This window comes from Leptinotarsa decemlineata, unplaced genomic scaffold, assembly GCF_025532065.1.
Source record: "Leptinotarsa decemlineata unplaced genomic scaffold, Ldec_3_MD MMD2_tig00078346_RagTag_RagTag, whole genome shotgun sequence".
Taxonomy (NCBI): Eukaryota; Metazoa; Arthropoda; class Insecta; order Coleoptera; family Chrysomelidae; genus Leptinotarsa; species Leptinotarsa decemlineata.
Genome location: NW_027412724.1, coordinates 1,810,063 through 1,823,306, shown reverse-complemented (window position 1 = coordinate 1,823,306; position 13,244 = coordinate 1,810,063). Strand labels below are relative to the sequence as shown.

The 13,244-nt window shown below is 32.3% G+C and overlaps 2 protein-coding genes across 4 annotated transcripts in view; both read left to right on the top strand.

The window, feature by feature from the left end:
* Nucleotides 1–393: 393 nt before the first annotated feature.
* On the top strand, nucleotides 394–6,653 carry LOC111502346 (uncharacterized). Of its 3 annotated transcripts, XM_074185630.1 has the most exons (3): nucleotides 394–1,258; nucleotides 1,332–4,150; nucleotides 4,207–6,653. In XM_074185630.1, exons 2-3 carry the CDS (start codon nucleotides 3,641–3,643, stop codon nucleotides 4,234–4,236), a joined length of 540 nt encoding a protein of 179 aa, XP_074041731.1. In that variant the 5' UTR covers nucleotides 394–1,258; nucleotides 1,332–3,640; the 3' UTR covers nucleotides 4,237–6,653. The 3 variants fall into 3 exon arrangements, with proteins under 3 accessions (XP_074041731.1, XP_074041729.1, XP_074041730.1); XM_074185628.1 differs by having other exon boundaries at nucleotides 1,332–6,653; XM_074185629.1 differs by having other exon boundaries at nucleotides 1,310–6,653.
* Nucleotides 6,654–9,286: 2,633 nt separating this feature from the next.
* Nucleotides 9,287–13,244, top strand: part of LOC111502355 (uncharacterized) — a 53,222-nt gene continuing 49,264 nt past the window's right edge. Inside the window, exon 1 of the mRNA XM_074185626.1 lies at nucleotides 9,287–9,498. Within this exon, the coding sequence (XP_074041727.1) occupies nucleotides 9,439–9,498 (60 nt within the window). The 5' untranslated portion in view covers nucleotides 9,287–9,438. The remainder of the gene's footprint in view (nucleotides 9,499–13,244) is intronic.

The window sequence follows — 13,244 nt, the reverse complement described above, 5'->3', positions numbered from 1 at the left end:
ACACTTAAGAGATGAAGATGAGGTAAAATGGACGCACCGGATTATAATGTACTTTCTTGGGAATTCAAGGATTGAATCATTCATAACAAGTAGTACATCTACCACACAAAAACCCATTGTACCTGATGACACAAAGTATGTTGTAGTTCCTCTGGTTGTGATAGTTCTGGTAATGATTCTTTCTATTTTGGTATGTAAGCATTTTATAGTGTTTTCTCTAGGACTGTTTCTTGTGGTTGCAGGTTTATCTAATGGCTAGAAGGAGAAGGATAAATAAATTGAGAAAAAACATACTTAGTCTATATGAGTTTGATTCAAATGAACATGAATGGGAATCATTGGCAAGTAATGAGTATTCATATTACACAAATGATATTGAAACATCATTGTAGCATAAACAATTTGATAGAAGTGTTGTGCAACTAGTAATATTTTTTGCTGGTTTTAGTTTTCCAAATACTTTAAAAATGTTAATGTTATTGGTGCTAATTGACATTGTTAATAATCAAATGAATATAATTTCAATTAAAGGTACCTAGGTGTTTTTATATAGGAAGCCTTCAATTTCACTGTGTTTATTTTTTACTGAACATTACAAATGGATTCATGACGTGACTTGAGAGCGGTGCATGAAACCAGTCTTATCTTCATTAGAAGAGTGATGGTGAAAGAAAATGTTATTTTTCTGAAATAATGAAGAATTGAACATTTAGGTTAACTATCATCATTTAATATAAAAAAAACAATTTTTCCAATAACTTAGAAAATAACAGTTTTCTCCGAAGAAAGACATTACCAGTTGAGATTAAGTATTTGCAATCTTTTGGAAGACATGTTATAAAGCTGGCTTGAGTAAATTTATAACAAGACCAGGGAACCTTTTTCAAAACTGCAGAACTGAAAGTAATATATGATAGCATGACACAAGTCAAAAGAAATTAGAACTATCACTGTTTGGGCCAAGATTTTTATAGTGAATTTCAGAATTTAAAAACGGAAAAGGACTGTTTTTCGAAACGTCAACCACTTAAGAAAGCTAAGTATCAATAATTGAGTTTTTCAATTCGTAGGCAAAATTTTTGAATGCGACAAGTTACTGACTAATTGTACTTTTCAGTAGTATATATTACACTATAACTTTTTGGGGTGAAATTTTCAATTTGCCCTTTACTACACTTTAGCAGATTTTCTATTGATTAAGCTTTTATTTTTTCAGATTGTGCAAGAATATAAACCCCCCTAAAATAAACAGTATAAGGTATCAACATTTTCTATTTATTTTTATTATTTCTAAGAATATTTTTTGTAGAACATTGAAATTCATTTTCTAGGTGAAAAATGTTTCCACGATGTTTTAAAATGATGGCGTTTCCTCAGGAAAACCAATTCTAAAGATTAAAAAAAAAGCCAAGTAGGTAGGTACTATATAATTATGGTACACAAAAAAAGCATAACTATTATATTGCCTACACATCATTGACAAACGTTCCAGTAATGTATCTACTCAACAATTATACAATATAAAGAATGTAAATGTGATACGTTACAGATACATTGAAATAACATAACATTTTCTATCTTGTAACATTGTTATGTAACCTACCCAAATAATTCACTATAACATCCGTCTAAATACATGTTGATGCAATATAACAAAATTGTAATTACGTTCAATTTTTTTTTTTTAAGAAAAAAGCACAACAGGAAATTCCTTTAGGCGATTAACATTGGATTTGAATTACTAGAGATAAAATCCATTTGGAAAAACGTTCTCAGAAAGTGTATTCCACATAAACGCAGTTATCCAAATGAAAGAGTTATTGAACAGTAAAGTTCATGGTGTACCGAGTTGACTATCATAACAATGGACAGCCACAGTCCTTGTTATAAAGGTTATGATAAAATGTTTAGTGAATAATCACATTCACAAAACTTTTCATCAACTCAATGAACTTTGGTGTGATGTAAAACCCTTCAAGGGGGCTATACTTATTGACATTCACTTCTACATACAGAGTTTTGTCGACGGTCCAACCTGAAAATACATTTCAATAATGCAACATGTTCGGTTGCACACAAGAAAATGTGTGAATCTTCCTAAAAAGGGAGTTTTGTTCGTTTTTGTAGCTTCATATCTCAAATATTTATTCTACTGTGTCGTGGTATATAATGCTCTTTTCTATCATTAGACAAAAAATATACGTAATTTCCAAAGAAAGGAAGACGAAAAATGACTATAATAAAAACTATAAAGATATTTAGTGAATAAACAATTTTTTTTTTCAGTTATAAACTAGAAGTAAAATTTTATCGGCACTTTCGAGACAACTACTTTCATTTGAATAGTGAGTTTATTGATAGCACATGCTGAGAAAATCTTAAAATCCCGACTAAATATAAAATAGTCTTCAGCCGTGCAGAGTTTGCTGAAGATTTCCCGATTATCTTCTTTCAGCAGATTGATCAAAATAAAATACAGTGTTTCATTTCGTTATTGAAAATAGAAAATGAAAACGGTTCAAAATATGAGCGTTATGGGTCATTGGATGGCACTGAAGTGAAACCGCCTTTCCAGAAAATTTGATATATAGGTACTGAGTTTCAACTGGAGATTTTTTTCATTCCAATGAAAACCTACCTGGATATATGGATTTATTGAATATTACTCTAAATGGCAGACAAAGGTTACCGGCACAATTTTTTATAAAATAAGCCGGTAGATTTTTTGATTTTTTTATAATGGGATATTATTGTTTCATTGGACAGATAAATGTACACTTCTTTCTTATAATTATTGGTAGACACGTTGTTGAGTGTCATACTATTGAGAAATCTACAATCGCGCCAGAGGACACGTATATATACGTGTTTTGTGAATCGTGCTTGTGATTTGATAGAAAACTCGAATCTTTTGGAAATATCTTCGATTTCACTCTTAGCTTCTTATTGATGCAGCTTATAGTCATCTAACATAGGTTTTTTTAGACATAAGTCTCAAGACTCGAAATTCATTGTAGTCCGCGTAATGTCATTGTATTTTTTCCACTTTTAATGCATTTTATAGTAGTCATACTCAAATAGGACCGGAAAATTTACTTCTTTACAGATTATGAAACCATGGAATTCCGTGTTAGGAATCACACGTCAAAAGGTAAGACCTCGTTAATCCTTAATCCCTTAGGGGTGTGACAGCTGGTTAATAGTTTTTAAATATGAGGTTTTATGCAATATGTGTTACATACATTTTCAACACTTGAAACGTATTATTGATACATATTTGAAAATAAAATATCAAAATATATCATAATGTTTATATATTTTGAAATAACGTCCCCAAAAATCAGTGGATGATATCCCAAATCGGTAGGGTCGGCAACTCTGCATGGAACCAATAGGTTGATACTGTGGTAAATTAGAATACCACCTGCCACTGGTTAGCTATGTATAAAAACTGAATGTTATTTTATTATTTTTTCTTATGTTGGACAGGTTTTTGGGGTCCGAGGTCGATTCTCGAGCTATTTAATAAATTGTAACTGAAGTGTATGCGTCTTATTTAAAACATTAAAGATTATTATACAAAAACACTACAATTGGCGACGAGGATGGGATTTTCGAGGGGAGTGGTTTCTAAATCAAAATGTCACACGGCAAAATAAATGAGTTCCAAATTGGATCGAGCTGGAAAACATACGTGGCTCGCGTAAAACAATATTTCATAGCAAACGGTATTACCGACGAACTAAAGATACCTACCTTAATCACGGTCGTTGGGGATACTACCTACGAATTAATGGTGGATTTGTGTAGCCCCGATGCCCCAGAAGACAAATCTTGCGACACCCTTGTTGAAATTGTGAAAAATCATCTGGAGCCGGATCCTTCCGTCATCGCAGAAAGACACAAATTTCGGTTGAAACGACAAAACGGGGAGGAAACAGTGGCAGAGTATATGGCGGCTCTAAAAAATCTGGCTAAAACGTGTGATTTTAAAGACTCCCTAGAAGAAAATCTACGAGATCAGTTTGTTTCCGGGTTATACAATGATACTATTAAACAACGGTTATTTTCTGAAAAGTTTCTGAATTATGCTCGAGCTTATGAAATCGCACGGAACATGGAAGCTGCTGAAAAACAAGTATCCAGTGTGGTAGGACCCTCTGAGATACATAAAATAAACCAGATGCCACAGAAAATATTTTCTAGACCAAGCACCATTTCGGAAGAATTTCATAGAGGTAATCAACGGCCATCATCATCTTCAAAGACTACAAGGGAAAGAAAGCAGAAAATAACCCGTGAATGTGAGGTTTGCGGTAGGCAAAATCATCATACAAGTGAGTGTTTTTATAGAAATTACAGTTGTGAAATATGTACAAGAAAAGGACATCTCAAAAATGTATGTAGGCAATATCAAAGAAATAAAAACCGAAATAATTATTTCACTAAAGATAAAATTGAACAAGAATCGAATTGCGATGATTCAGTAATTTTCAATGACTCTGATACATCTGTCAATTTGTATACCGTTTTTGCTAATAACAAATATAGTCCGATAAAAGTAAAAATTAAAATTGAAAATATATCATTAGATATAGAAGTTGATACTGGTTCAGCGGTTTCTTTGATTTCTGAAAGCTTTTATTTGCAACATTTCAAACATATACCTATTTCGGAGGCAAAAAATCAAATTGTCTTCTTATATAGGTAATCAGATAGAAACTTTAGGATATATTGTTGTTAAGGTTACCTTCGAAAGAATCTCTCTGCCTCTGAATCTTTACATAATTCCGAGGGGAGGCCCACCTCTCATCGGTCGAAAATGGCTCTCTGAACGAAATATCAATATTATCAATAATGTTGCCTGTAATAATATATCTGCAGATAAAGAGGGTGTTCAAATGAAAAATCTCATTTCAGAATATTCATCTATTTTTGGCACCAAATTAGGAAAATTAAAAAATTTCAAAGCTACTTTACATTTGAAACCTCAATCTGTTCCAGTGTTTTGTAGGGCTAGATCTTTGCCTATGAATTTGAAATTGAAAGTTGAAGAGGAACTAGATAAGTTAGTCGAGGAGGGCATTTTAACTCCGGTGGATTACAGTAACTGGGCAAGTCCGATTGTTCCGGTTGTAAAAAAAACCGGTGGAATCCGCATATGCGGCGACTTCAAGATATCAGTAAATCCAAATTTACACAAATAAATATCCTCTCCCAAGAATTGAACAAATTTTCGCAAACTTAGCAGGCGGAGTTCTTTTTAGTAAAATAGATTTTTCTCAAGCATTTTTACAAATAGAACTAGACGAAGACTCCAGAAAAATTGTTACTATAAATACAACAAAAGGCATTTTCTGTTACAATCGTTTACCGTATGGTATAGCATCTAGTCCAAGTATTTTTTAAAAACTAATGGATACAATTTTTGGTAATATGGAAGAAAAAAAAAAAAGTGTCACATTTGTTCTCAATTTCAACAAAACCCAAATAAAACTTTACTGCAGCCTTGGCCACAAACACAAAAACCATGGTCTCGTATCCACGTAGATTTTTTGGGTCCGGTGTATGATAAGAAATATTTTCTTGTTACTGATTCACATACAAAATGGCTTGAAGTATTTCAAATGAAAAGCACTAACGCAAAATCAGTCATAAAAAAGTTAAGGTTTTTATTTTCTCATTTTGGACATCCAGATGTTTTAGTTTCCGATAATGGCCCTCCATTTTTTTCCGCGGAATTTGAAACGTTTTTACAAATGAATGGTATCAAACACCTATTTTCTCCGCCTTATCATGCTCAAAGCAACGGTTGTGCCGAAATTTGCGTGAAAACGGTAAAGAACGCCATTAAGAAAGCTAAAACGGAAGGAAAAGATATTCAGGAATCTTTAGAAAAATTTCTTTTCGATTATCGAGTTGCTGAACATAGTTCGACGAAAGTTAGTCCGTCAAAAATGATGTTTGGCAGAAATATTAAAACCCTTTTAGATCTCATTCGCCCTTCTCAAAAACTTATTAATGATTTGAAAGTTCAGAGCCAGATAGATAATTTCGGAGGTAAACAAAGAAATTTTGAATTAGGTGAAAAAGTTGTAGTGAAAGACTTTTCAAACAAGGAACCTACTTGGATTCCAGGAGAGATTTCCAGAAAATCAGGAAATGTTACTTTTGATATCGCTTTAGAGAAAGGGAAAATTGTACGAAGGCATTCCAATCAAATTAGATCACGTATGTCTGCATCACCTTATACTGATCCAACAGCTGAAGCTACTGCTGAATTAGCGACAGAAAACCAATGTTCTGATTTGATTGAAAAATATCGAAAGATATATCTATTGATCCGGAAACTGCAATTATTGGAAGTGATGCTCCCCTGGCAGCTGGAAATAGATATAACCTCCGTAGCAGAAATAAGTCCTAGGATGTGTAATAAAGTTGGAAAAAAAATTGTTTATTTAATTGTTGGTATGTTTTTTTTGATGAGTTGAATTTAAGGGGAAAGGTATTGTGGTAAATTAGAATACCACCTGCCACTGGTTAGCTATGTATAAAAACTGAATGTTATTTTGTTTTATTATTTTTTCTTATCTTGGACAGGTTTTTGGGGTCCAAGGTCGATTCTCGAGCTATTCAATAAATTGTAACTGAAGTGTATGCGTCTTATTTAAAACATTAAAGATTATTATACAAAAACACTACAGATACCTTTATTTGTAGTAGGTAAAAAAGCTGAAACTGATCTATTTAATTGGATGATTCAAGTTCTTTCCAAAAAATGTATTTTGAATATGATATTCAAGAAACGCTCTATTATGAGATTTTCACTACACAGTGTTAACAAAAACGCAACACATATTTCGGTATACAATAGCTTCTTCAGGCGTGTCTATACTAAACTTAACCATATTATCTTTATACTGTCCTAACTATAGTTTGTATATCCTCACCTGAAAAAGCTATTGTATAGCTAAACATATATTGTGTTTTTGGAAAAATGCGGGTGAATTTCTCACAATAAAGTGTTCCTTGAATACGTTATGGATTTTCATCAAATTTCGAGCGATTTCATTACATATTTTGAAAATGAATGAAGTTCTGACTTCAACTAAATAATATCTATGGTGTATATTCTTTTGTAAGATTATCATAATGACATCAGTTTCTAGTTGTTATCATTGTCGATACCGGAAGAGCAAAATATTTCCATTAAATGCGCATCGGGTGTTGTTTTAGTCACTCGTTTCTTTTTCTCGTCAACCATGTGTAGTAATAACTGAGAAAATAACAAAAAGGCGAGTTTCTAAATACAACAGGCGTTTTCTGGCGCTTATGTATTCAAAACGTATTCGTCTGTGATTCAAATACATTCATTCTGTCGTTGAAACGATGACGTCACATCAACTATTATTTGTATGATGGAATTGGCCTATACTTGATGAAACTCAATAACTAACGTATTCAAAAAACAATCACAATGAAGTGTTTTTGTTACGTTAACTATAATTTGAAATGTATTTATGATGATCGAAAACTAACGTGAGGTTGGTTTTGAAACGGAATTTGTCATTATGTTACGTCAGTTGTCAGTTTCTGCTTTATTTTGGTCGTTATAGTTTATTAATTTGTAAAGTGCTGAAAACTTTTCATCAAATACGTTGTAAGGATGTACAAAATGAAGCTGGAAAATTGATATTTGCACAAATCTGACTATAATTGAGTTAGACAAAATTGAAAAGTTTGTTTTTATTTTCGAAATTGACATCTGATATAAATTGAATCATTCCATTCTGGCCTTAGACAAGCTTGTCTAAGATTCTGGAAATCTTATTATCAATAACATAACTACGAATCATTTTTGAATACACACTCGAATACAATTAAACGCCAGAAAACACTTTAGATTTGCAATAAACTTTCAAACGTACCTATAGATATAGATGAATCCGTCGCGTCGGATCAATCGGTTGACTCAACGGAGAATTTAGGAACTCGACTAAACTTAGTCGAGGACGTTTTCACGAATTTTGAATAATGAGCCATAATTTTTCGTTTAGGTGATTTCGAAATTATTTTAATCATACTTTTGTATCAACGTCATGAAAAATCAGACTGCAAAAAAAAATTAATTATAAAAGTTTGTCGTCATTCTAACAAACGACATCATAACATCTCTGATTATACGTTTATTTATGAAATTAAAAAAAAAATCATTTATTATTGTCATTGGTGTGGCAAAAGTACATATACGTATGACGATTATCATAGATATTATAATATCATTTGCGTGCCAACACTATGACAGTACTTCCTTCGACCATTCATTTTTTTGAAACATCCTTACAGATATGACGTCATTGACGAAATCATTTCAAAGAGAAAATAGAATGATTTCGAACAATTTGAAATAATTTCACACCGAAATGTGGCTTATGGAGGGTAGAGGTAAAGAGAGGCATTTCAAATGGGGATGTAGCTGATAGTGTCCACTGGTAAACATGAAATTATAGTTTAAAATTCGACCAAAATAGTGCCAATTCAATGGGGGTTATGAATTTCAACATTTAATGAAAGGTGAAGTTGAAATTTGGTACATGGCCATATGTTATGATTCAACAAACACTATGATCACTCTTCAGTGAAAAAGAAAATATATGTTTGTATCCAAGATTACATATAGAAAATAAGGAAACAATAATCTCACAACAAATGAACCCGAAAACCCCTTCACTTGAGGCACTACAGAATATGAAACCATTCTCTTAGTCAGAATCAACCAATTCACAAAAAAATTCATGTCACAAATCCACCTTTAGGAAGAAACAGCACCCCTTCATCTTCAAGAGAAAGATCTTCCTATTGAACCCCTTCCTCACTTGGTGAACGAAACACGTGTCGAGGTGTTAAAATAACGTTTCGGTTTTGGGAAAAAAACTCCAGTAATATTCATGAACTAAGCAGATAAAGAGAACGTGAGGTGAGACGAGTTCGAATATTCAATATGTTCAATGTCTCGAATTGTTATTAACCGTTATTATATAAACATAAGTATCCACATAGTTGAATATTATTTGGTAAATATAACCTAACAAAGTTACTGTGAGATAACGTTGACAGTTAGTGGATTATTGTGAAATTCAAAATGTTTTGGTAAGCGGGGGTTTCTATTTTACTCTTTTGTTATAGTGGCGCCTCCCTAATTTAATGGCCTTAGGCGGAAACTTTCTGATACACAGACATGATTTCCCATACTTGTACTACAGAATCATTCTGTGCCTGTACAGTTATAATATCTGTTAAGTGTCATATGTCCACATATCCATACATTAGAAAATATTCAAATTTTTATGTAATATGATTTCCAATATTTATTCGATATAAAGTGTGTTGTGTCCTAATGTAGTGATAATCATTTTAATTATACATAGATATTCCAAAATGGATTCGATTAAAGACTTGTTACTAAAAGTTAATTTGGAAGAAGTTCAAAATAGGAAGGTGAGTATTAACTGTTATGGTGAATTTATGCGCACTTGATTAGTAAGTAGCAAGTAACAATTATCAATTATGAGTTGAGCTCCTCACTTTCCAGTGACACGTTTATATAGAAAAATTAATAACTATCCAGTAATAAGTGACGAATGGAAGTTTGACAACTTTTAACTTTCTTGCTTTAATTGTACTGGATTTTTTACTATATAGTACGCATCTAGTGAGCAATGATCGATGATTGGCCCATATCATAACACAGACAGTACAAATTTAGTTACATAATACTGTGGACTGTGGTAGAAATGACACATAACCTAACCTAATAGTTTTCAAAACATTGCTGGTTGTATTGTTTATTTTTATCGCTGAAATAATTTCATATTATAACTGCCTTTTTTTTCTAATAATAGCTTAAATGCTTGTAAATTATTTTATTGTAACATTTGACTTTTTAAGTGAAAATGCATAAATGCCGTTTTTGTTAATTGTTCCTTGCTGATTGATTATTATATATATTTTATTGTCCAAAGAAAAAGTCTTGTTGACAAAGTTAGTGAATGAATATAAAAAATATATAAATGTCCTATGAATTAAAAAATATAGATAAAATACAATGTAAACTAAAGTATAAAAACACTGATTAAAAAACAACAAACAATGGTTGAAACATACATACACATGAAACATGCTAGGTTAAAAATTATCCGTATAGAACTCAGTCAAACTGTAATAGTGTCTACTACTCAAAATTTCTTTATTAATTTTTCTGTACTGATTGGTATCAATTGATTGAAACTTGTTAATTTCTTTATGTTAATCATGCGAGCATAAATTCACCTTTAGGTTTACAAAAAAACGAACAAAAAGAACATTTTGAATATATCTGATAGATTTATCAGGAATCTCACAAACCCATATATGTCTATGGTGAAACCCACAAAAACACTTGAAAAAACCCAGTTACTTCTGAAAAAAATTCTACCACAAATATTCTAAAAAAAGTTGCTGGTTTTATATGACAGTGGAAAGGTATAGTATAATATCTGAAAATCAATGTAGGATGGAAAATCCTATATCTGTAAAACTAAGAGGCCATTGAAAGTCCGCATTGTTGAGCCCAAGAAACACATACCTAAGGGAAACCAGGGAATCAGGAATAGCAGAGCATGTTTGGACCCAACATCAAGTGGTCCCAAGCTGAGATTATACACAGGGGGAAACCTTGGTTGTGGAGGAAATTCAAAGACGTCGCATACATGTTGTCCAACAATGTATTCAGTCAAGCAAGCATAGAGGTACGCAACATATGGAAACCCATAATCAAGCGAAAAATGGCCGACTCCCGCTAAACGGTTATCTCTCGCTAAACCGGTGAAGTAGAAAGAGGAAAGAGGAGATAAGCGAAAGTATTCGAATGACCCATAAATAGTCATCTTTTGGACGAATTGTTCCAGTCATCACCCAAAGACGATTGTATATAATAACAATCAAAATTTCGTTAAGTAACTTGGCTTGGAATTTCTTAATTTTTAATGTTTTGTTAAATTGTTCTATTTTTTTACTTGTATTTTATTTCACTGTAATTCCATTTCAGGGTTTTTTGCTATTTTCAGCTATTCTTTTTAATTTTTTCATTTGTATTGGTTCTTTCAGGGATTTCAAATCATTTTATATAATATTAGACAATGGAAGTCTGAACTAATGAGATTGTAAATATTCCAGATAGTTTTTGATTTGTTATCACTTTTTTTATCAGAATGTTGAAGTCATCGATTTTTACTATACTTAGAAGTAATCTAGATTCCCTATATTCATCGTAAGCAGTTTTGAAAAAGTTATTACCGACAACCAGAATTTGTAGTATTCTTACCTTTACTCTCATCTTCATTACCTCTTCGTGTATTCCATTTTGTTGGTATTGCATTTTGTTTCTATTTATTTTACTTATGGGAAAAGTAGAGTAAAAAAAAAGAAATTTTATTGAAGCATTCCATATTAAATTTGAATCTCTGAATTCATATACTCCATGCCGGACACATTGTCCAATTATGATTATAAAATCTTGTACATTCTGGAAAAATCGTTTACCTTCTAATGAATTTACACTCACAGGTACACAAAAAGTTTAGTGGTTATTATTAATTGTTTCCGATAGTCGGAGAGGCAAAAATATAATATAACATCTGTAGTAAACTCCATATCATTTTTAACTATAATGTTATCAATACAAGTTTTCGATTTGACTCATGTAAATTGATCAACAGTCAAGGGAGCATCAAAAGAAAATAACATCTATAAACATTTTGCCATTTCTTTGTAATCTGATTTAAAATTCACATTGAAGTCTCCTGCAAATATACACAAGTGGTTAGTTTTATAAGAAGTGAAAGCAGATAAAATATTTTTTGAAAAAAACACTTCAAAGTCACCACTTAGGTGATAAATACTTATTATCAAATATATATTGTTGTCTAGACAAAATTAGGCATATGCACATTCGAAGTCATTTATTACAGATATAATTTCTTGTCCGGCCATTGTAAAAATCTGCAGTAAATAGCAGCATGCTTACCCTTTTCACAACAAAAGCAAGATATATTTTTTTGTTAACCAATAATTAATTGTTAACGCCTGTTGTATTTAGCTCAACACCAATATTCAGCTACTTCTTTGCAAGATCTACACATCTGTTTAAATTTGTTGCAGAATCATCCCAGCTTCAACCAGATAAATTCTCTCGAGAAAATATCTGGTTGAGGCAGGAATCGAACCCACAGTCTTCCGATCGTGAGTCGAGCGCACTACCACCGCGGCCACAATCCACAATCTTTGTAAAGAGTTAATTTTGAAATCAATTGCTTTCTTCCTTTTTTTGGAGATGCCCACATTTTTTTTGTATCAATATGGAGAAATAGAAATCCAAAACCTTTCTTTCCCAAAAGTTATATTATGTTTAAAAAATATATGTTTGAATATGTTTAAAATATATTTTTTCCGTTAACCACCTATCGCACCCCTACGAATGACAACCTTCAGAATTGTGATTCCTAACACGGGTTGAACGATACCAAGTGAAAATCAAGCGTTCAACCTGGGGCTTGAACCATCGACTCACACATCGGCCGATTGACTGAGTGAACAAAGCACCCACGTCGAACCGCCCGGCTACCGACCATTATACTTGCAAAAAAAACTTCTAGTCCGTTTTTGGCGTTATTTAGGCATCGTTATATTCTTAATTAGTAGACTAACATTGTTTGAGCATGATGGGTTGCTGTTTCTTCCTGAAGGTGGATTTGTGACATGATATTTTTTGTGAATTGGATGATTCTGACTGAGGTAGAGATATCATATTTTGCAGTGCCTCAAGTGAAGGGGTTTCTGGGTTCATTTATTGTGAGATCATTGTTTCCTTATTTTCTAGTAGTCTAATTTCATGTAATCTTGGATACAAACATATATTTTCTTTTTCAGTAAATAGTGATCTTAGTGTTTGTTGAATTATAACATATGGCCCTGTACCAAATTTCAACTTCAACGTGGATATTGAAATGAAAAGAGTATCATTCCCACCTTTTATTCATTGTCGAAATTCATGACCCCCATTCCCAATTGCAAAAAAAATGGCGGACGATTCGTCTCCTGAGGCTTGAACTCCAGTAATATTCATTACTACACCAATGGTTCCAACCGTCACGTATTGGGTACAAGAAAGTTCAAATTTTTGTCGAAAATGACTGACCTGGTCGAGA